The 24,493-nt window shown below is 42.8% G+C and overlaps 1 protein-coding gene across 5 annotated transcripts; it reads left to right on the forward strand.

The window, feature by feature from the left end:
• ORC2 (origin recognition complex subunit 2) lies at nucleotides 1-24,162 on the forward strand. Of its 5 annotated transcripts, none has more exons than XM_028751117.2 (18): nucleotides 1-97; nucleotides 2,927-3,048; nucleotides 3,567-3,673; nucleotides 4,491-4,628; nucleotides 4,891-4,977; nucleotides 6,739-6,831; nucleotides 8,891-8,922; nucleotides 10,831-10,891; nucleotides 13,309-13,493; nucleotides 14,849-14,947; nucleotides 16,090-16,199; nucleotides 17,853-17,985; nucleotides 18,542-18,638; nucleotides 19,926-20,072; nucleotides 21,086-21,257; nucleotides 22,228-22,289; nucleotides 22,853-22,971; nucleotides 23,397-24,162. In XM_028751117.2, exons 2-18 carry the CDS (start codon nucleotides 3,020-3,022, stop codon nucleotides 23,478-23,480), a joined length of 1,755 nt encoding a protein of 584 aa, XP_028606950.2. In that variant the 5' UTR covers nucleotides 1-97; nucleotides 2,927-3,019; the 3' UTR covers nucleotides 23,481-24,162. The 5 variants fall into 5 exon arrangements, with proteins under 5 accessions (XP_028606950.2, XP_028606977.2, XP_028606969.2 ...); XM_028751144.2 differs by having other exon boundaries at nucleotides 10,834-10,891; XM_028751136.2 differs by having other exon boundaries at nucleotides 2,927-3,029.
• Nucleotides 24,163-24,493: the final 331 nt, after the last annotated feature.

Below are 24,493 nucleotides of genomic sequence, written 5' to 3' on the forward strand. Positions count from 1 at the left end.
GAACGGACATGGGCGGGTCCGTTGTCCCGGCGGACGTCGCGGGAAGTAGAGCGCTAGTTCCGGCTGCGCGCGGGTCCGTTCTTCTTCATTCGCCACTGTGAGTTTTAACGGGGGGCTCTGGGCGGGGCCAACGGTGGGTGGCGAGTCCCCGCATGCGCTGCGCGTTGGGCTCGGTCACGTGGCTTCTGAGGGGGCAACAGAAAGCACGTGTGGAAGGGGGTTGGCGTGTACTTTACCGGTGTACTTTACCTGAGAGTAAGCCCCGGCCCCTTTGAATTCCAACGAGCCTTGCTTCCGAGTAGAGTAGACCTGGGCAGAATGGCTCTGTGTATCTCAAAGGGAGGGCAGGAAGGCAGCCTCGAGTTCATGAGGACTAGTGTTTTGCTTTGCTTTGTTAAACTCTCAATGGGCCGATGAAGGGTTTGTCTTCCCGAAATCGTCAGGTTGACCGGCGCGGGGGATGTAACAAAGCGCATCTGAAGTTAGCTGGCCTCGTGAATTGCCTCAGGACTGCAGCTTTTTAGTGGTTACATTATTTCCTGTGGGTTTATTTCACAGTATATTGGGTTTAAATATTTGTTGGGGGGTTATACACGTTCAAGGTAATCGCAAACATGTCTGCTGGGAAACAAATCCTGCGGAGTTAAAGGTAAGGGGACCCCTGACCATTAGGTCCAGTCGTGACCGACTCTGGGGTTGCCGCGCTCATCTCGCTTTATTGGCCAAGGAAGCCGGTGTTCAGCTTCCGGGTCATGTGGCCAACATGACTAAGCCGCTTCTGGCGAACCAGAGCAGCGCATGGAAACACCGTTTAGCTTCCCGTCAGAGCGGTACCTATTTATCTACTTGCACTTTGACGTGCTTTCGAACTGCTAGGTTGGCAGGAGCTGGGACCGAGCAACAGGAGCTTATCCGGTCGCAGGGATTCGAACCGCCAACCTTCTGATTGGCAAGTCCTAGGCTCTGTGGTTTAAGCCACAGTGCCACATGCATCCCTCCTGTGGAGTTAAGTGACCCTTAATTTCTGGTGTTAATAACTCCCGCCATTCATGTTTAAGCAGAATAACTCCTAGAGGTCAGTAGTATTTACTAGCGCCGTGGTCTAAACCACTCAGCCTCTTGGGCTTGCCGATTAGAAGATCGGCGGTTCAAATCCCTGCGACTGGGAGAGCTCCAGTTGCTCTGTCCCAGCTCCAGCCAACCTAGCAGTTGGAAAGCACACCAGTGCAAGTAGATAAATTGGTATCGCTGCGGCGGGAATGTAAATGGCATTTCTGTGCACTTTGGTTTCCATCATGGTGTTCCATTGCGCCAGCCAGAAGCGGTTTAGCCATGCTGGCCACATGACCCGGTGTACAAACAGCGGCTCCCTGGGCCTGAAAGCGAAATGAGTGGGCAACCCCATAGTCGCCTTCGACTGGACTTAACCGTCCAGGGGTCATTTACCTTTACATTTTACCTTTACTCCCAGTCCAGGTAGATGTGCCTACAGTACATAGGATTGTAGCCTTGAGCTGCATGAATCAGGTTGCGAGGGTCATGGCTGTTCGTCTTAGAACAAGAATCCAGGCACTTGTGTCCTAACACCGGCTACGTCAGGCTGCAATCTTAACCCCACTTACCTGGGGAATGTAGGACTTATTTTCGAGTAGACGTGGCTAGGATTACACTGAACATGATAGTTCATACACAAAGGACGCCTGCTGGTGCAATGCTGCTCTTCTCCCCTTACACCAACACCTTCACATTGGTTGCAGGGTGGTGGTCAGGAGAAATCCCAGAACAGCACAGGGGGAAGAGGAGAGTTTGGTAAACTGAGGTATGCTGTTGCCATAACACTACACCACACTGGAGAGCCACACCACACTGGAGAGCCAGTGTGGTGTAGTCATTAAGAGCAGTAGACTCGTAATCTGGGGAACCGGGTTCGCGTCTCCGCTCCTCCACATGCAGCTGCTGGGTGACCTTGGGCCAGTCACACTTCTTTGAAGTCTCTCAGCCCCACTCACCTCACAGAGTGTTTGTTGTGGGGGAGGAAGGGAAAGGAGAATGTTAGCCGCTTTGAGACTCCTTCGGGTAGTGATAAAGCGGGATATCAAATCCAAACTCCTCTTCTTCTTCTATGTTGAATTCTTCCCAGAATTCTAATGGCAGACTTATTTTAGGAACGGTTCCTTCTTGGTTGGTGCTTCTGATTGGCTCTCTCCATTTTGTTGCAAAGTGTAGTTTAACTGTGCACTGTTCGTTTCTGCAGTACTTTACTGATCTTCACCTTCTCAATTTTGTGAACCTTTGTGCGGTAATCTACATCCCACTTTGAAACTTGAGTCCTCAAAGTGACCAACTACACTTATAAAACGCAACAGATTCACCGAGAAGCTCATGTTCAAAAATGAAACAACCAGGCACACTAGGCATTAAATGCTCCTTCCCATAGGGTGGTTGCTATAAGTTGGCTCTTTGACAGTCAGGGAGAGAACAATCCTACTGGAGGAGGCCCTGAATTTGCCTTTGCTTGCCTCCCTCACTCTTTTCTTTCCTGTTGAAGGGCAATTGGTGTCAGTTGGCTCAGGGCAGCGCCTTAGACAATCTACCGGGAGCTGTCCCTGATGTTTTCTTTGCTTGCCTCTCATTCCACAGGGCGGTTAGCATCAGTTGGTCCTGTGCTAGGCCAGCTGGCCAGGGAGGAGGGGAGATTGAGGACTTTAAAATCACCAACAGATCTGTGCAAGAAGAAAGTGGTTGGAAAACTCAGATAAAACAAAGCAGAGGCATTGTGTAAAAAATTACATACTTGGATTCCTTATCCATAGGTTGCAAGTTGTTGTTTTTAAATTGTTTTTTAAATGTTGGGGGATTTCAGTAGGGTGCCATATCTACCCTTCTGACCATTTTAAGGTGTTTCTGGCTCTTCCTTTCATTTCAGATTAAAGAAAATGCTGTGTGGAACTTAGACAATGTAGGCTCATCCACTTAAGCTGGCTGACCGTGTGGAAGTGTATTCTCTCCAATCCTGTTCATGCTGATATGTAAGGTTTTTTTATCTCTGTAAGTACATTTGAGTAAAATTCATTTTGAAGGTTGGATTTTATGTGTTTTGAGGTGTGAAATCTTTATTTTGCTTTGCTTAAGATGTGGTTAACAATGGGGGTTCAGTCCAAAATTGAAGATGGCTGCCAACATGGTGGTGCTAAATCCTAAGAAATTCTAGCAGGGACTTCATTGGGGAGATGATCCAATACCTTGTTTAAATACTTCTTGTATAAATGGGTCGGTGCATCTGGCTGTTAACCAGAAAGTTGCTGGTTCGAGTTTGTCTACCTAGGACAGTTATGGGCAGGATTCCTGCTTTGCAGTGGGTTGGACTAGGTGACCATCACAGTCTCTTCCAACTCTACAATTCTCTGATTCTCTGAAAGTAGAAAGGATTATTATTGCTACTAATATTTCTGTGATTCTGCTTGTATGCCATGCATTTCAGGCTTGGTTACATCTCCTATTGGTAATAAGGATAGTTTAATTGTACTTGTGCCTGGATAGGAACATGACGCATACTTTGTTTTTAGTTGTAGGTTTCTTGCTATGAGTAATCCGAAGTTAAAGAAAAGCAATGTGATAGAGGTCAAGTTTGTGGCAGATGAGGATGTCCTAAAGCACATTTCTGAAGATACAGGTATGAATTGCTTGTTAGTGCAAGGACAACTTATTTACATAATTATAAAATAGGGTACTACATTTCTCAGCTGGGTTTTTAAAAAAGTAATTAGAAACTCTGGATATCTTTAAACGCCTTTAAAGTTACATATTTTTAAAAAGGAGAATATCTGGTGCTTTTACAGATTTTCTTTTGAGTGTGTGCCATAATGGAAACCCAGGTTTTTCTAAGAGACCAAAACTCTTATCCATCATCTTGTTTCTTGAAAGAGGTGACTATTCTTTGCACAGTCCCCGCCCCGCCCCCGGCCACCAATTATGATCTGCTTATAGATCAGGACAGACCTTTTATTCACATTCAGAAATCTTAGGATTGCAAGTTAATAATGTTCAGAACTGCAAGGGTATTACTATCACTAGGCCTTTGTACACTTATCCACAATAAGCAGACTGAATAGTTTTGGTGCCTTGCCTTCAGTTGATTCCTTGCCATCTTTTGCGGAGTAATTGTTTTTGCTTGCCTTTTCTCAATAAAAACTGGCTAAGGGATTTGGTTTGCTAGAATATGTTTCTCCCTTTGTATTTTGGTAAGAAAGTGTTCTGCTCCTCAGTCTAAGTTGAATGAACTCTAAATGGAAATAAATATATGTTTACATGCAAAGGGTCTAAGGCTGTAGTGCTTAACACTTACTAGAATACAGTAGCTGTTACTTCTGAGGAAACATACATGGGATTGTGTTGTAAGTGTGTATGCAGAGAAAGATTTGGCAGAAGCAGGAGAACAGCTAACTGTTTCTGGTTTGTTTGATATTAAAGCCTTACTGCTGCTCTTCCAGGTCATAAGGTTCGAAAGAACAAAGCTGCACAAACGCTTGATGCAAAAAGATGGGTGAAGAAAACAGACGATACCTCAGATAATGAGTCTCAGGAAACTTTTAAAGAACAGGAATATGTTTCTGTCCTAGGCATCCAAGGTATTTATGAGAAAAGGGTAACACTTTGAAAAACTTTACCCAGCTATTAGCCTTGTGAATGTTGGCTAAGAAATGGCTGTGTTCAGTATTGATATCAATACAGTGTTATGTGGGTTGATCCGCCCATTTTCACTGTAAACAATGTTTGCTCATTTAACAACATGCAAGTCCTTTGCTGTTTGGCAGATAATTGTTATAATTTCTCTTCCCACCTCCCACAAGTTTGCTTCTGAGGGTTTTTGTTTGTTTTGGTGTGTTTTAGGCTCTCTGAAAAATGGCTCCAGTGCAGGTGGTGGGGATGTCTTTCCGTTCCAAACTCCAAAACGCTCTAACAAGATGGCAGAAATGGGTATGGACTGTTTTGTTCAGCAAATTAACTCTTTGGTCCTAGTCTTAGAAATGAAACTGTGAAGGAATAAAACTGTTCAATCATTCAGTTACAGAATGCTTACTTTCTGTAATTGTTCTTACGGTTAAGCCCTTTAAAATGGGGTTTTCTCTGTAACTATTATGACTGTATACCTGCTGCTTTTCAGAACCTTTAGTAAAATTGAAATTTATTGTTTAACTCTGTTCTGATTCCTTGATTTTCTTCCTCAACTAATTGCCTCACCACACTACCCAAAGCAGTGAGTTGGATGGACCAGTAAGTGACCTGGTTCACACTTAATGCTAAACCATGGTTTGCTTAGCCTAACTGTGGCTTGTCTGAATGAACCCAGCCCAGCAGGCTAACCATGTGCAGGTATGGTTTGTTGTTGGCTTATGAGCTTGTTGGCTTGTTTTTAACTGTTGTTTGATACTATCTCCAAACCAAATAGACTTTCTTAACCATAGTTTATTTGAACCCTTCCCCCTAAGCTTGACAGGCTACAAAGGCTCAAAGCAAGAGCAGCTGGAAAACAAACCAAGCTTGGGAGAAACAAATTATGACTTGTGTTGTCAACTGTAAGATAACAAATTTATTTGTATGGCTGGCTAAGCCAAATGTTGACATAGCAAGACCATGCAAACCTGGGCTGCTTTGTTGCTGTAAGTCCTTTTGAATTTGTGTTAAACTAACCCACAGTTTGATCTAATGCAAGCATAGGCAAACTTGGCCCTCCAGATGTTTTGGGACTACAACTCCCATCATCCCTGTCTAACAGGACCAGTGGTCAGGGATGATGGGAATTGTAGTCTCAAAAACATCTGGAGGGCCGAGCTTGCCCATGCCTGATCTAATGCATCATCTGAGCCAGATCTGATGGTTGAACTCTCTCCTCACCATGTATGTCATGTGAACCAGGCCAACTGGTAACTTGTGGAGCAAACCATGGGTAAAGCAAGCCATAGCTGGGTATTATATGCGAACATGGCCAGTAAGCTACATAGGGTATAGGGCTGTTTTTGTGAGGCAGCCACAGAGCAGATTAATTTAGCTGCTTCACTTCCCTCCTCACCTCACAGTGCAAGCCCATGCTCTCTGCTTTGATATATCTAGTGTTTGTCAGTGCTACTGAGCAACAAAATATTGGTATATGAGCTTCACTTTCGCCACATTCCTGAGAACCACATGAGTAACCTTTGTAGCTCTTGTTGAGGCTTTTGGCTTCTATTTCAGAATAGCAGCCTTTATCTTTTGCTTCTGAACCTGGGAGAGTTTTAAAAAGTGTTTGCGTAGCAGCATGGAAGTTGTTTAAGTTCAAATGTCTACAAGAGAAAAATCCTATTTGCTCCATGCAAGCCTTGGTGCCTCTGAAGCACCTGCAACACTATTGTTTTTAAAAATGCTGGTGGTCACACTCTTGTGGTAATACCGCCTTTCATCCGAGGATCACAGGGCATTTGTATCATATTGCTTGTATTACCTGTGTACCAATATTTTGGTCTCACCTTTAACACTGTAATAGATAATGACTAATGAGCAGTTTATTTCTTTAACCTCATGTTTCAACAATGGCCTACACTAACCTTCCCCAATGTAGCTCCCTCCATATGTTTCGAACTGCAGCTCCCATCAGCCCCAGTTCAAAACATCTGGAGGGCACTAGGTTGGGGAAAGTGTTTTAAATTGTATTAATATGCTGTGTGCATGCTTCTTTAATCTGGCATTTTCCTTTGTTCAAAGCCTCTGAGCTAGCTCAGACAGCAGGTAGCAATGTAAAACATGAGAAGCCGAAGGATCCTGAAAAGGGAGCAAGCACTCCTCAAAGCAGCAAGAGTAAGTTCCATTGAAGTAATAAACTAAATTATCAAATGCTTTAGTAAGAGCTGTGTTTGGTAAAAGCTGCTTTTAAAAGGTTTTGCTTTGGGGAGAATTCATGTGTAGCTTTTACACTTACTACCATATTGTTTGCTCTATAGGACGCACTTTTTCCCCTCCAAAAATTAAGGGGAAATATGTGTGCATCCTATGGAGCGAATGCAGGCTCCTTGCGCTACGCTCCGAAGGCTTCGGGTTCCTTTAGCTGAAGCCAGGAAAGCAAGACTCTCCTGGCTTCAGCCAAAGGAACCCGAAGCCTTTGGATCGCAGTGCAAGGTCCCGCTGCGCTCCAAAGGCTTCAGCCACGCACCTGCCTGGAAGCTGGAGGAGGAACAGAAGGGTCTTCTTCTGTTCCTTCTCCAGCTTCGCAGCAAGGTGCCTGTCCGAAGCTAGAGGAGGAACAGAAGGGTTTCCTTCTGTTCCTCCTCCAGCTTCGCTTGAAGGGGCACTGTACAGTTCTCCCTCTCTGCGCAGTGCCTCTCCTGTGGAGAGGCGCTGCGCAGAGAGGGACAACTGTGCAGCGCCCCTTCAGCCAGGCACCTGCCTGGAAGCCAGAGGAGGAACAGAAGGGTCTCCTTTTCTCCGCTCGCTGTCTTGGCTTGTGCCATGGCCACGTGCAACCCCTCCGGCAGGGAGAGGTTGCGTGCTGTCTTGGTTTGTGACATACCCGTGCGCAACCTCTCTGGCAGGGAGAGGCTGCGCAGGGCTATGGTTTCTTTAGCCCCGCGCAGCCTCTCTCGGCTGGAGAGGTTGCGCGCACCTAAAGAGGAAGCCAAAACAGCTGCTCTTTGGGGCTGGGGGGGCAATTAAGTTTTTCCCCACTCTTGATTTCCCCCTTTAAAAACTAGGTGCACCCTATGGTCCGGTGCGCCCTATGGAGCGAAAAATACGGTATTTCCTTTGTGGGTTATATTTTGTAGTGTCTAGGATTAACACAATGGTTCTTAGCTAGGGAAGGAGAATTAGAGTATGAATGTCTTGACAATAAAGGCAGATGAATATGTGCTGTTGATTAACGTGAGCCTTAATCTGACAAGCTAGATTGCCGATTTTTGCTAAATATTTAACACACTTTTTACCTTTTCATCATAGCCATCCATGTGCCAAGACACCTAGTTATTTAAAATGAAAGGTGGATTTTGGAATCCTGTATGTGTAGCTTTCTACTATACTTATTTATTGATTAACAGATTTGTTTTACTGCTTAAACAAAAGACCTGTAAGTGGTTTACAAATGACAATCTAAACTACTCATTTAAGATAGCGATAAAATCAAGCATTAAGAACAAGTTACATATAAAAAATTATACCTAAATCATATTCTAAAATGTTTAAGGAATGCATAACTAGTTAGCATGCAAGTTTCTACTAATAGGATGCGTTTTGCTATGCAGATTATAGGGATTTCACTCCTATTCTAGCACACTTTTAAAATTGCAGGATCATAATCTGCCACGGTTTCTGTGACTGCATGATCATTCAGTGACTGTTGAGCAAATGGCTTAGATAAACTACCTGGCAGTGACTTCAAGAAAGCCAGTTAGGCTCTACAGTTTTCTTGGCTTGCAGTTTCTTGTCAGCTACTCATACACAATCATAAATCTTATATGTATGTTGAGTCCCAGGGTAAAAATATGCTGGTACTTGGGGATCATGTGTTATCTGAGAGGAGAATTTAGTTAAGATGCAATAAGCATTTGGGGAATATGAAATAGTTTATTTAGGAGAGACTTGGGAAGTGGAGAAGCCTTTGCAGAAAACTCCAAGTGCTAGGCACTGAATTAAACAGATACAAAATAGTCAATATAACTTAGTTCATCCTTTTCACATGGGAAGGCACTGGATGAATTTGTCACCTGCGTTAATTCTGCATGGAGATGAGGGCATTGTCCAAAGTTCAACATTATTTGCAATCTGAAGTATTTTCTGGTATGAGCATCTGAAGATGCTTAGTTAAGGAAGTACAAAAGAGCTAATGTTTCTTGGTAATTTGTGACAGTCTTTGTTTAATTTCCAGAGTATTCTGCTTCAAGCAAAGGCAAGGTGGAGGTGAGTGGCAATTTTTGGTGGTTAAAAACATCAGTCATTGATGGAGAATGACCTTTCTCCATTACGTTTAGAATCTCCAAGTGTTGTCTTCAGTAGTTTGGCCAAATACAGGACTATCTGAGGTGGCTCTGAACATTTGTAATCCAGTATAATGCTTGAATTTACATGCAGCAACATGCAGTGTTGCCTCCTTTGACTGATCCCAAGCTGGTAATAGGTAAAACTGTACTGCTTAGCTATGTGTTTTTTGTTAAGTTTTATCCAGCAGTGGTATTCAGCTGTCCATGGCATTGGAGGGAAGACATTTTCAGGAATTTCCCCTCCCCTAAATGTGACAGGGACGCGGGTGGCGCTGTGGGTAAAACCTCAGTGCCTAGGACTTGCCGATTGCATGGTCGGCGGCGGGGTGCGCTCCCACTGCTCGGTCCCAGCGCCTGCCAACCTAGCAGTTCGAAAGCACCCCCGGGTGCAAGTAGATAAATAGGGACCGCTTACTAGCGGGAAGGTAAACGGCGTTTCCCTGTGTGGCTCTGGCTCGCCAGAGTAGCTTCGTCACGCTCGCCACGTGACCCGGAAGTGTGTGCGGACAGCGCTGGCTCCCGGCCTCTAGAGTGAGATGAGCGCACAACCCCAGAGTCTGTCAAGACTGGCCCGTACGGGCAGGGGTACCTTTACCTTTACCTTAAATGTGACTAGGAGAGCTCCCAAACCCCCGGAACAGATTTAAGGGGTGGGGCTGCAGCAGGAAGGGATATAGCTGAAAATTGCTTCCCTCCCCATTCTGCTGATTGAACCTTACTGTCAGCTGAGTGATATATAAACATTTTATCTGGATTGTACCGTTGACAAGAGATTCGAGTCATCTAGCAGAAGAATGGGCTTGCCCTTCATACTAGTTGAGAACTGAGTAGCTGGAGGTTTTAGGGAAATAGCATAAATGGCCACCTACATGGATTTTTCATGACCCAACTGCTCAAGTGTAAAGATCAGCATGTACTCTCTGGCCTGTTGCTAGAACATGCTGGCTTGGCGGGTATCGCAAATAGATCCACCTTGGTAACAGCACTGCTGTATCCCTGGAAAGATCTGACAAGTTCTCCCTCTACCCATTTTTTAATCAGTATTGACCACTTTTTTTAGTTCTAGAAGACATTTTATTATTGATTATGTTTGTTTTTACCGATTGTGTGACTGTTACGTTTTAATTTAATCATATATATTCTTCAAATTGTTGTTGTAATCTGCTTTGAAAAGTTGGGTTTAAGTAACTTGAAAATATAGCTTATGGATCTTCCTTGAAAGATCAACTCGTGGCTTCCTGGGTGTGAAGTAACTTTGAGAATAGATTGAGGGCCTTCTCAGTAGTGGCGCCCACCCTGTGGAACACCCTCCCTTCAGACGTGAAGGAAATAAGTAGCTATCCTAATATTAAAAGACATCTGAAGGCAGCCCTGTTCAGGGACGTTTTTAATATTTAATGCTGTATTGTTTTTAACACTTGATTGGGAGCTGCCCAGAGTGGCTGGGAAAACTCAGCCAGATGCATGGGGTATAAATAATAATAATACAAAAGACTGCTTCATGCGGTCCTAGTGTTCTGCAAATATCCATAAGACATTTCCAGGTCTATTTCAAATATGAGTTCAGTCTTAATGTATTGATCTGAAATGGGTACATGATAGCTGTAAATCTGTAGGTTTGGGAGAAACTAATCTAGACTGTCCCAGAAATAGAAACAAGTACAACCTGGGTTTTTAACTGACTTTGCTTGGTCTCTAGGTCTAATAATAATGAGATTCCAGAACTAGATTCTGCAGGTCATGTTCAGTTTTTGTGTTTAAGGCTTTCTAAACCATCTAAACAGATGAGATTTTATTTAGAAGATACTTCATATGCTTGTTTTATTAGCAGAGTAAAAAGAATGAATTCATGTCAAAAACACCCTACAGACTCAGGAAAAGAATTACAGGTAAGCATTTGCATTAAATTCCAGCTGATATACTTCAGTGGTGTTTTATAAGATGAGATTTCATTCTTGTGCTCTGCCTCTTCAGTTCTGACATGGTATAACAATTTCCAGAGGAGTAGCTGTATTGCGGCAACTAATCTTGGTAGCACGTTAGAGTTGAATAAAACTATCATCACATAAGCTTTGGGATGGTATTCACCTAAGGAGCTGAATCAGCAGGAGCCCCCTCCCCCTGCTCAACCCCTGAGATTGACTTGTGGGGGTTAGGGGAACCTCAAGAGCAGGTTCGGAGGAGGATGGGGCAGATGGTTTTGCCTGGCAAGATGAAATGCTTGCTCAAATAGAATGTTCGCCTTGGTGTAATGTTGAATTCCATCCTCAATTTTTTTTTTGCTCTCTCCCTTATGCTTTAGTATTCAACTAAGGTTCACTCAAGAGGGACGCGGGTTGCGCTGTGGGTTAAACCACAGAGCCTAAGACTTGCCGATCATAAGGTCGGCAGTTCAAATCCCCGCAACAGGGTGAGCTCCCGTTTCACAGTCCCAGCTCCTGCCAACCTAGCAGTTCGAAAGCACGTCAAAGTGTAAGTAGATAAATAGGAAGGTGAACGGCATTTCTGTGCGCTGCTCTGGTTCGCCAGAAGCAGCTTAGTCATGCTGGCCCCGTGACCCGGAAGCTGTACGCCGGCTCCCTCAGCCAATAAAGCGAGATGGTCAGGGGTCCCTTTACCTTTACCTTTAAGGTTCACTCAAACTAGATCTATTGAAATTAATGGACCTAACTTAAATGTGTTCATTAATTTCAGTGGGTCTGCTGTGAGTAAAATTTAGTTGAATAACACCCAATATGTGGGAAAGCAGTATCCTAAAGAAGGTACCACTTTGCGTGAGGTTTTATGTTTCATACCTCAGGTGAACTGTTAACCCTCACTGGCTCTATTGTATAGATTACCAGTGAGGTTCATTGACACAGCGTACTTGAATTAGCACATCAAAACTTGGAGGAAATGTATGGGCCTTCCTTCCATCTGTGTGCTTCAGTGACACACAGAGAGATTTATCCGAATACCAATTCCGAAAGCTGTTGCCCAGATCGTAGGGAGATCCGGATGTAAGCTTTCTTTAATGTGTTGGTTTCAATTAAGTAGTCTTAATTCTGTAGTGTCCACCCATTATTTTTAGTTTGAAACTGCTTCAATTCTGATGGGTTTGAATACATTATGGCAGATTTCTGTGGTTTTTTTAAATCTGTGCAGTCATTTTTCCACATTGACATATACAAAGTGTGGTGTTCAGTAGATATTGTTCCCTGTATTTCCAGTGTTCAAAGTGCTACAAAGTACACCACCTCTGCGGAAGACAGAGGTTTCGACAGGTTCAGGGGAATCCAAGCTTTGCAGAAGTTCAGAAAGATTGTTGGTCAAAAAGCAAAGCAAAAAATTGGGGTCAACCCAAAGCAGACCAAATGATGACAGAGTGTGTTTGGTGACCATTAAGTTCTGGCTGATCGGGAGCAGGGGAGGAAATGAAGTGCCTGGACTCCACAGCAGCATTTCAGTTGTGTCTTTCAAGTCTACATGGATAATGGGAACCCATGGGTTAGGCCATGGGTGGGCAACCTAAGGCCCATGGGCCAGATGAGGCCCAATCGCCTTCTCAATCCAGCCCGCGGACAGTGTGGGAATCAGCATGTTTTTACATGAATAGAATGTGTCCTTTTATTTAAAATGCATCTCTGGGTTATTTGTGGGGCATAGGAATTAATTCTCTCCCCCCCCCCCAAAAAAAAATAGTCCGGCCCCCCACATGGTCTGAGGAACAGTTGACTGGCCCACGGCTGAAAAAGGTTGCTGAAACCCTGGGTTAGGCAGTGGCTTATATACTTGCCACATACTGTGTTCTTTACCCAGTTTCCGTCTACCTAGACTATGTTGAGATTCTGCTGTTATTTGAGAAGGTGGCTCTGTGGCTTAAACAGTGGTACCTTGGTTCTCAAACTTAATCCATTCTGGGAGTCCATTTGACTCCTGAAACCGTTCAAAAACCAAGGCACGGCTTCCGATTGGCTGCAGGAGTTTCCTGCACTCAAGTGGAAGCCACATCAGATGTTCAGCTTCTGAAAAACGTTTGCAAACCGGAACACTTACTTCCGGGCTTGCGGCATTCGGCAGCTGATTTGTTTGACAACTAAGCTGTTCGAGAACCAAGGTACCACTGTATGTGTGTGAAGTGAAGGGAGAACTCCATTTACTATCTGTAAGGAAACAGTTATGTGCTCTATCAATTACGCACCACTTGTAAGTGGCCTTTTTTTCTATCCAGTATATGCAATATAAAGTTGAAGTACAAAATTTCCAGTGTACAAGATGAGTTAGGAACGGAAACTCACAAGTCTCTTGCCCAATGTTTCCTTTTTAGCTTTAAACATGTGCTCTGATACTGAAAGTGATTATTCCACTTCATGTTCCGAAGAAGAGGAAGATGACAGCTGTAAAGAAACTACAGATTATGCTGTCGATCCCAAAATGCTGGCCAGACCCCAGACATCATCTGCTCCAGCTAACAAAGAAACGCCAGCTAAGAAGCTGAAGAAAGAAGTTCCTGTGAGTGTGGATGCACTTCAGTTTGTTAATCACATTGGCTATTGGCCATAGAAATAAGGGCTTCTCAAAACATTTCAAACATTGAATTAAATGTGGGCCCGTCTCTGGCAGGAAACATTGCGGATGTGCTTAGTGGCAGTTTAATCCCAATTCGTTTTGAATCTTACAGGCTTAATTCTGCGGAAAGGCGCATCATATGACTTTGGAAGGTACACGGGAAATAATAATAAATAATAATAAATTTTTATTTATATCCGTCCCTCCCCAGCCGAAGCCGGGCTCAGGGTGGCTAACAACAATAAAATAATACAACATTCTAAAATCATTTCATTATAAAATTAATTCAAATCAAATTGATGGCAACCATTGGGCTAGAGTTCTGTGAAGATTGCCAAAGGAGGGAGTCAGGCTGTGCCCTGACCAAAGGCCTGGTGGAACAGCTCTGTCTTGCAGGCCCTGCGGAAAGATGTCAAGTCCCGCAGGGCCCTAGTCTCTTGTGGCAGAGCGTTCCACCAGATCGGAGCCTTTCTGCCTATTTCCTTGGGCTTGTCAAGGCAGGAGATGCTGTCCCAGATTTACATATAAAGACCCCTAAGTGTTATATATGAGGTTTTATACAGCTTGGGACCTGCACTGTCCAAGGAGCGCATTCTCCCATACAGGCCTCCATATTGCGTTGAGATCAGGGATGCAGGCCCTCCTGATGGTCCCATATTTCATTGGAGGTTGCTTATGCTGTACCCTGAATTAGGGCTTTTTTGGGGGGAGGGGTGCCATAATTATAGCATTCCTTCCCCTCTGAAATATGGTGAACACTGACTCATGTGTGTTAGGTACCTGATGAAGACACAACATTAATTTTTGAGCCCATTGTTTCAGTATTCTGTAATTAATAGTGATTTGAATGGGTTGATACAGATTTTTATTGTTTTGTTTTGTTTAAAGAACCCTCTGGAATTGCATATGACAATGAAGACAATGTGCCTCTTTACTTAGATTTAAGTCCCTGTGTGTGCAATGGAATTTATTCACAGGTAGGGGTTTCTAGGATTGCCGCCTAACAGTCCAGTGCTATTGCATGTCTACTTGGAAGCCTTAACTGAGTGTCTTGCATTTACTCCCAAGTAAGTTTGCATAGGATTATATCCTTAGTCTATGATAAACTTTGTTGTATACTTTTTGCCTTATTATAGAAGGCAGCTTCTTGACTAAGGGATAATGACTGCGAGATAGTTATGCATGAAATAACATGTGCGCTTAGAAATTTTCCTTTTCTTCTCAATTTGCTGCTATCCCTTTTCCCCTTCCCCCATGACTGAAGCAGCTTCCCGCTGTGCGTTTCTCTCTTCCTGCAGAGTAATTTGGTGGAAGAGTATTTTGAAGCACATAGCAGTTCCAAGGTTTTAACTTCTGACCGAACACTTCAGAAGCTACAGAAAGAGAAAATGGATCAGGTATGTGCTATGAGGGACTATTTGTATTAGAATTTCCTTTTGAGGTCTTTGTTCAGAGAAACTTCTAGCAGCTGTCTCTGTGCTTGTTCTTGGATGGACCCAGTGGTTGGTTCATTGATTGGTTGGTTGGTTTATTTTACCTTATTGGTAGTAGCACAGTTTGAGTTGTAATGCTGAAAACAGTGAGAGATAGGTACTTTGCAGTGAAAAGGGCTTGGTTAAGCTAGAAGAGGGGTGTGGAACTTCTGGCCTGCAGGCCATTCTTGCCTCGCCACCTTGGCCCACAAGGGCATTTCCCACAAACCATGCCCACCTGCCAATCAGCTTGCATCGCTGTTGATGTCAGCTGGTGGGCAGGACCTTTTTGGAAAGCCCATCCAGCCATCCCACATTGATCCCATCCACTCCCAAAAAGGATCAGCATGGGGAAGGCTTTCTAGCCTGCTTTCGTTGCATCTGCAGCAAAAGCAAGCAGACCTGGGGGGTTTTCTTCATCGCTTTGTAATGGAGCAGTCCCTGCCAAAACCAATGTCTGCTTTAGAAATCAGCTCTGACCAGTGTTCGAAACGCCCATTGTTCTAGGCGCATTTTGCGACAGGGAATTTCATTAGCGCAAGCAGTTTCTGAGCTCTGGGCGCAGTACCACACCTAAGATTTCAGATTAAAACTGCAGAGTGTAAGGAAAGGAGGACCTTTTTCTGCCTCCACACTTCCAGCTACTCTCTGAAAACTGGAGAAGAGACCCTCTTAAGAACATTAGGGGGGGTAGGCAGGGGAAGAATGTGAAAAATGAATATAATATTTTAGCTGCAGTTCGTTCATTTTCAGCTTTGCATTCTTGTTAGTAAAAAAGTGTGCCTAGACATTCCGTTGTTGTGCCCATAACTTAACTTTAAGGTGCCATTTAGCTTCTAGCCTTCATATCTCAGTTTCTAACACTGGCTCTGGCAGATACTGCTCCATCATGCAATGCTGAAGAAACAGGCACTTCTTTCCCTGCTGAGACAGAAAAGTGGGGCCTGGCTGAAAACAGGTACCCTTTGCAGCAGTTTCTCCCTCCCTGTTTTAATTAGAAATATATTGCTTCATATCTTTCAGCCCTGCACCTATTCTAATGCCTTATTTTTCCCTTCCTGGTCTAGGAGTCCCTGCAAAACATCTTGAATAAAGTACCTGTTTCTTTTGCTTCTGAATGTGAGGCATTAACCAAGCAACATGAATCTCTCTTTTACAAATGGATGTTGCAGCTGCAGTAAGTATCTGGTGGGCTTCTGTAAGAACATGCAATATACAGTGTTCTCTTAAAACAAATTGAAGTTGTAATTAAGCCTAATTGTTTCTTAGGCTCGGAAATAGTTTTCATTGAATAAAACCACATTCACTTCCCATGGTACAGTTAATGTATTTTCTGGAGTTGAGGTCTTTATAAAAGGAACCTCATGTGGATGATGTTTGAGGGATGGAAATGCTTTCAGCCTGGTTTCTTTAACAGATAGGAAACTACATATCTCATATAAAGCAGTCACAAATCTTCTGGGTGATAGCTATTGGTTTTCTATAACAGAAAAGTACATGGGATTTAAATAGATCCTAGATTGTAAAGGTCTATTAGCTAATTGTCATAGCCACTTTCCAGATTGAATATATGGGAGAGAAGTGCAGATTGGGTGCTGTTCACAGTATGGCTGCACTTATTTCCATTCCACTGAAGACACTGCAAGTTGACATCAGGAAAATAAACAGATAATAGGCATAGATGCTGCTTTTAGCATTTATGATGCAGAACTGAAGCCAAATGAGTAAGTGTAGGGCCCTTATTTCATTTCTGTTCTCCAAGTTGCTCCTTGCTCTCCTCACCACCACCATTTTATCTTCACAACAACCCTGTGAGGTTGGTTTGTCCTAGTGAACTTAATGGGTGGGTAGGGATATGTATCTGCATCTCTACGGTGTGACACTGTAACCTCTATGTCACATCAACTCTCAATGTTTATCTCTAGCAGGTTAAAAAAAAGGAGGCCCATACTGTACAGTAGTTTTGTTACATACAGTGGTACCTCGTGTTACGGACGGGATCCGTTCCGGAAGCCCATCCGTAACGTAAAATGCCCATAACTTGAAGCGTTGTGTCTGCGCAGGCGCGCGGCACGATTTGACACGTCTGCGCAGGCACGAAGCACAATTTAGCGCTTCTGCGCAGGCGTGAGTAGCGAAACCCGGAAGTAACCCGTTCCGGTACTTCCAGGTTGCCGTGGGACGTAACGCGAAAAGGTGCAACATGAAGCAGATGCAACATGAGGTATGACTGTACAGTGGTACCTCGGGTTACATACGCTTCAGGTTAAGTACGCTTCAGGTTACATACGCTTCAGGTTACAGACTCCGCCAACCCAGAAATATTACCTCGGGTTAAGAACTTTGCTTCAGGATGAGAACAGAAATCGTGCAGCAACGGCGCAGTGGCAGCAGGAGGCCCCATTAGCTAAAGTGGTGCTTCAAGTTAAGAACAGTTTCAGGTTAAGAACGGACCTCCGGAACGAATTAAGTTCTTAACCCGAGGTACCACTGTACTCTGCTTCAGAATTGGAATTGTCTCTGTTCCCTCTTCCTCTGCTGCTTTGCTAGTAGGCAGCAAACAAACATGACAGTGGGAATCTCTCTGCTGAGCATTTAATTTTGCTTTTCAGAACTGGAAAAGGATCGGAGATTTCTTCAAAGATACTAAATTTAAACAAACTTCAATTGTTGTTATTATTCGGGAATGAAGACGGAATAAGTGTTTACAAAGAAAAAACAAATACAGTTCTGTCAGAATAACAAAAAGTAAAATACTGTTCTCAATAAGAACACTTTCAATAGGTTATGCGCTATATTGTAAATTTCAGAGATGTTTTCTTTCTTGCAGCCTAGGATTCAATATTGTGCTATATGGATTAGGTTCAAAGAAAGCTCTATTGGAGAATTTTCGCATTTCTCTTCTGCAAGATTCTGTTCATATTGTTGTGAATGGGTTCTTCCCCAGCATCACGGTGAAATCGGTAAGAAAAAAAGAGACATAAATGAATGCATGCATTCAGGGAAGTAAACAAAAGCTTCAATACAAACGGCATGGTTTATTAATAGGTTACCGTTATTTAGAACACAGCTCAAATGAAGTTGGTTTACTTTCGGTTCATCGCTTAATTCTAGCAGACAGAGGCTCCAGTACATAAAGGCAGTCTATGGTTTTGGTTTGCTTTGACTTCCTATATGGGTCTTCATTTGCAAATGCTGTCTATATGAAAGGGCAAGTTGCACTGGTTGGAACGTAGAAAAACCTGCCTAATGTGTGTTTTAAATTTATACTTAAGAAACCTGCAAACCGCTAGGGATTGTTTCAGATATTGCGAAGTTTGTATATGGAAGGCTCTTCTGTGTATTGTATGTGTGGATGTTTTTGCTACATGTTGCTTTCAATATAGGAATTCTGTGAAATAGTCTTAATATCGAGACAGCTGTTTTTAACTTGAGTTAAGCTCTCTTTGAAAAACCATGCTTAAAAAACAACAACACAGTTCCAAAGGAAAATGGTGACCTGCTGTTTTTCTGTGCCAGATTCTTAATTCCGTAACAGAGGAGGTGCTGGATCACATGGGCACTTTTCGCAGCCCCCAGGATCAGCTGGACTTGATTGTGAAAAGATTTAAAGAAGGTAATACAGATGGGCCAATATATTAGAAGTTCGGAGTCTTCCTAAGTTAAAAAAAAAAAAAGATTGGATGAAACTAATGATTTGGTTTACTCATATATTTATTGCCTGTTCAAATACAGTGATTATAAAGGTGCTTATTCTGGCAATTCATCTAGGACGCAATACCAATTTGTAAAACATGGGACTTGCTCCAGTAGGCTTTGAGTTATTGCTGTGGATCTACACATTCATTATAGCTGGGATTGATAACTAGGCATTAGTTTCAACTAAACAGTTGGGCAGTTCAGTCCCACCTTGATAGTGCAACAGTATTTTATGTGCAATTATCAGCACAGATCTAGACTTCTAGATTTGAGTGGGGGTGCTGCTCAGTGATCAAATGAAATGAGTGGAGTTTTTTTAATAAGAAGTTTTATTGATTTTCAGTGAATAAACACAATTAAAAAGAGTTTTCCCCATCCGAGTTTTGTTTTTTAAAAAAACTAGCTTGGAAGCTAACTAGTTGTGGAAATGCATTACAGTACTTTACTTGCAAAAGGATAGCAGAATTTGGGGGCGGCGTGCGTTATTGGGTTGTTGTTTTTATTTTGATTATATATACAGTGGTACCTCGGGTTACATATGCTTCAGGTTACAGACTCCGCTAACCCAGAAATAGTACCTCGGGTTAAGAACGTTGCTTCAGGATGAGAACAGAAATCGTGCTCCGGCGGTGCAGCAGCAGTGGGAGGCCCCATTAGCTAAAGTGGTGCTTCAGGTTAAGAACAGTTTCAGGTTAAGAACGGATCTCCGGAACGAATTAAGTACTTAACCCCCAAGGTACCACTGTACTTAGAAGTACTAAAAGGAGGAACAGAAGGTTGGAGAAACACGTTAATCTGACATCTTGCCAGATGATCTCACCATCATCCTCAGGTTTTTTTTTAAAAAGCAAAATTCTTCACATTCAGTTCATTTCCCCGTCTCTCTGGTACTGAATCTAAAAAATGCAAGTGTTGAGAGAAGTTTTTAAAACAAAATTTTGGGTGGGAATCTGGATTACAAAATATTATAGCATGGGTTAAAATGGAATTCTTTTATTCAGAATACATGTTTGCGTTACTAGCCATGGATCTTGGATTCCTGGACACATAAATATAGGTGGTTTTTACCTGAATGACTGGTCCTGTGATTTTTGGAGGTGATGAGCAGCCACAGAAAGCTTGTCAGCATTTGGCTGCAGCTAGGTGACTTCCCTACTTCCTTGACACCCTGTTTTTAACCCTTGTACTTCTTCTCATTTGCCAGATCCTTCGCTGGAGCTCTACTTGCTCATCCACAACTTGGACAGTCCAACATTGAGAGGAGACAAAAACCAACAAATCCTAGCACAATTGTCATCTCTTTCTAATATCTACCTCATAGCATCTATTGATCACATTAATGCACCACTCAGTGAGTTCTTAGGCCTTTCAGCCCTCTAGCTTGAAAAATCCATCTTAGTCAGTGGGAACATCTGTTTGGTACATATGTAATGCATTCTGTGGCCGTATTTAGATGCATTTCTTAACCATGGTTTGGTATTATAGCTGAACACAAGCTTGCCTACAAACCAGGTATTAGCATTACGTACCCGGGTGTTAGTCATTAATAGTTATGGAGTCCACATGGCATCTCCACTGGATCCCGGTGGAGTACAGGGTCAGATTTAAGGTGCTGGTTTTGACCTTTAAAGCCCTTCACGACCCAGGACCCTCGTACCTACAGAACCGCCTCTCCCGATATGCCCCACGGAGAGCCTCAAGGTCCATAAATAGCAACACCCTAGTGGTCCTGGGCCCTAAGGAAGTTAGATTGGCTTCAACCAGAGCCAGGGCCTTCTCAACACTGGCTCCGGCCTGGTGGAACTCTCTGCCTCATGAGACCAGGGCCCTGCAGGATCTGATTTCTTTCCGCAGGGCCTGTAAGACAGAGTTGTTCCGCCTGGCCTTTGGCTTGGAGCCAATTTGATTCCCTCCCTCTCTTTTTTCTTTTCCTTCTCCTCCTGCGAGGAGGCTACGTTTTAATATTTTAATGTTTCAATATTTTAATGTTGTATTTTAATTTTGTTTTTAAGTTGTAATCATTCAACTTGTTTTTATTATTGCTTGTAAGCTGCTCTGAGCCCGGCCTTGGCTGGGGAGGGCGGGGTATAAATAAAAAAATATTATTATTATTATTATTATTATTATTATTATTATTATTATTATTATCTTAGACCAATTGAGTTTGTAGTGTTGGGCACACTGGTGTTCCGACTTGAACTGTTTACAGGAAGGGTGGGGAACTGCCAGCCTCTCCTCCTTGTTCCCACTGTGTTTTCCCACACAGAGCCCGAGATTTGGGGAGCATCCTCCCACCCCTTCCAAAAATCTCCACAAAGTGGAGTTACATAATTTTTACTTTTTCTTTCTTTTCTGCTCTTGTAGTGTGGGATCAAGCAAAGCAAAGCATGTATAATTGGTTGTGGTATGAAACGACCACTTACAGTCCTTATGTAGAAGAAACATCCTTTGAGAACTCCCTCTTGATACAGCAGTCCGGGTCTTTGGCTTTGAGCTCTCTCACTCATGTTCTGCGCAGTCTCACTCCTAATGCAAGGTAAGAACTCTTCTGTGATGTTCAAGTGTTGGGGACCTTCGCTGCGACCAGGAGGCTAATTCTCGGGTACTCGGGGAGGGGAAGTGGTTTTTACATAAAGCTTCAATGTTGGAAATGGAAAGCTGCTTTTTCATATTACAAATAGGGAAACAAGACCTGAATGCTATTTTCCTAGTGCCTCAAGTTCATGTTGCCTAATATTTGCTAGAAAAACAGCAGTGGGAGACTCCAGATCTTTCCCTGCTTTATTGTAGAATCTACACTGAGGTCCAGTGCTGAGGGCCTTCTGGCAGTTCCCTCGCTGCGAGAAGCCAAGTTACAGGGAACCAGGCAGAGGGCCTTCTCGGTAGTGGCACCCGCCCTGTGGAACGCCCTCCCACCAGATGTCAAAGAGAAAAATAACTACCAAACTTATAGAAGACATCTAAAGGCAGCCCTGTTTAGGGAAGCTTTTAATGTTTAATAGGTTATTAAACATTGGGCGGGGTATAAATAAATTATTATTATTATTATTATTATTATTATTATTATTATTATTATTATTACAACAGTGTAGATTATGACTAATATAGCCCTACGGATTATCTTCATTTTCCCTTTTGTTTTCTCACAGAAGGGTTGTGCTGTATCAACAGAAATGATGTTTCCCACACAAAATAATTAGTAGAATTAGTATAGCTGACAGATTTTTAAAAAAGGTTTTCCTAACAAGGAAGTCTGTAGTCGGGAATAAATGTGGATTTTCAGCAAGGGTGTAAAGGGAGGGGGAGCAAATGCTTTGGTACACAACAGAGGGAGCTGTTCCAGTTCTGGATGGAATCACAACAGAAAGTTCAAAGCCAAGAACAGAAATAGGATGTTAAAAGTGGTCGCGTGCACAATTAAGCCCTTTTTATTTTCAAAACATGTTCCCTCCCATATTGTAAGTTATGTTGTAGTCTTATTTAAAGATACTTCTTTTACTTACCAGGGGGATTTTCAGACTTTTGGCAGAATATCAATTGGAAAATAAGGATAACACCTCATACCCAGGTAACTGAACAGACACAAATTCTTAATTCTTTCTGGAAGTCAAACTAGGGTAGCACTAGGACATGAGCTTTAGCCTAAGTCATGGATTCTGAGCACAATGCCTATATAAATGTGATGAAACTTCTGTTTTATGTGAGTATCAATTGCTACTGGGCATGTGGACACTTGCTGCAGCAATTCATTTGAGTGGGTGAGATTGTAAGCTCTTCCAATTGTCATGAAACTGGCCGCTGAAAAGTAGCATTGCTTTGAACTGAATGAGAGGACCAGACTAGGAACTGAAGCCTTGCTTTCAGTGCTATCTCAGGTAGGAAAAGATCCAGAAAGGAAAAGTTTTGAGGAAATCAACCCCTTCCCCCATTTTTCGAATTGAAATTTTGAGGGAACGCAAGGGTGAGGGGACATTTCTAGTGCATGGCTTTCTCAAAGAAAAATATTCATACTACCTTTTGAATAAAACCTGCTTCAAGCATCATACAGATCTCGTTAGCAACATTGATCTTCATTTGAGCAAGACCTCGCTTTTAATGCTAGGCGTTCCATTGCTTCTTTTCCCCTGCTAGGACTTTCCTTCCAAGATTTCTACCAGCAATGTCGGGAAGCCTTCCTGGTCAATAGTGACCTAACTCTCAGGGCTCAGCTCACAGAATTCAGGGATCACAAGCTCATTAGGACTAAGAGGGTGAGTGAAGCTGCTATAGACATGCTAATGTCACTATTTGTTTAACAATGCCTATGTGTAGAAAAAATCAGTGTGTATGATTCTGGGTACAGGGTGAATGACAATAGAACTACAATTAAATATTTGCAGTGTATTTTAATAGACAGAAGAATCACATGTGTGTTCATGGTATTGAAACAAGCCAAAGGCTGCTTATACTATTGTGAAAGTTGCCATCCAAAATGTGGAAGCAGTCTTCTACAAATTTCTGGTAGGACATTGGATCGTGCCTTTTGAGGAGGAAGTGTGCTTTAGTTTGTTCTAGTCACACAGCATAACTTGAGAGGGCATATCCCTATCAGTGTGTGACTGCTAGTTGGATTGAACAAAAATTCTTTGTTATTCTTATGCCTCGGAACTAATCAAAATAGTGTGCTTGTTTTCAGGGTGCTGATGGAGTTGAATATTTATTCATTCCTGTGGACGCTGGGACCTTGACTGACTTTTTACAGAAAGATAATGACATTTGAAGGCTCTGAAATGTGCAATAGCAATTGCTCTCAAGAGCTGCTGGAATACTGCCTACAGTGTAGTCAATTTTCAGACCTCAGGAGTTTTTATCTGCCTGTAATAATTGAGTAAAGCATTGTTTGTGCAAAGCCAACTTTTATATATATATCTAAAACTGCTTAGGTTTTCCACTTTGGATGACGATTTCCTCCTTTGTATTCCATTACAAAGAAAATGTGACATAGGAATGTGCCTTTCTGCTCATGAAGTAACTTGTGCTTGGGAAATACACATTGTTGGCTGTTAGCAGCTTAGGTTTTTCAACAATGAATGAGTATGTCATATTTACAGACTACCTTATTGGTTTTCTAATATGTGCTTTGTGAGATAGAGAGGTGCCTGTACTTGGGCAAAGCAAAATACAAACACCAGAGACCCAGGTTATTTTGGACAAGTTTGTTGACGTTTTAGCCTTCATTGGTATACAAGCCATTGTAAAGTTAAGAATAAGCTGGCACCTGTCTCTGCAATGTAAAGAAAATGGCAGCTATGCTGATTTTTCAAACCAACTTTCTTAATGATAACGTCAGAAGTAATGAGAGGTAGTATTTGGGGTTTTTAAAAAAATAATCTGAATAAAAATGTGTAGTTGTGCAATAGTTTTTTTTTTGTATGGTTCTAAATAAAATACAGTTTATGGTCCTGGCGAAGACTTGTATTTGAAAAAACATCAACTGAAATGGCAGAAGAGGTGCTGTTGAGCGGGTGGAGCGATCAAATGTCCCTTCTTGTGCCAGGTAGTGGGATGGTAGTGGTGTCACTGCATTCATGCAGTCCTTGTGTGAGCTGGCAGAAGTGCTGCTGTAGAGCCAGTGGAAGATCCTGAAATGGGGCAGGATTTGTTAGTCCCCGAGCGCTTTCCAGTTCCAACATGTGATAATGTAAGGGCCCAATCAGGGTAGAATTCATCACCCCCCTACTGCTGCATAAAGCCCATACCATCAACGGCTGGAGTTTGGACTGATCCCTTACT

This window comes from Podarcis muralis, chromosome 1, assembly GCF_964188315.1.
Source record: "Podarcis muralis chromosome 1, rPodMur119.hap1.1, whole genome shotgun sequence".
In the NCBI taxonomy this organism is placed as follows: Eukaryota; Metazoa; Chordata; class Lepidosauria; order Squamata; family Lacertidae; genus Podarcis; species Podarcis muralis.

Bases quoted from the DNA above. Each gene is read 5' to 3' on its own strand.
- ORC2 (XM_028751117.2), top strand. From the start codon at position 3,020: ATGCTGATATGTAAGGTTTTTTTATCTCT. The intron at 3,049-3,566 runs GTAAGTACATTT...CTTTGTTTTTAG, and splicing joins TGTAAGGTTTTTTTATCTCT to TTGTAGGTTTCTTGCTATGA. The intron at 13,494-14,848 runs GTGAGTGTGGAT...CTCTTCCTGCAG, and splicing joins AGCTGAAGAAAGAAGTTCCT to AGTAATTTGGTGGAAGAGTA.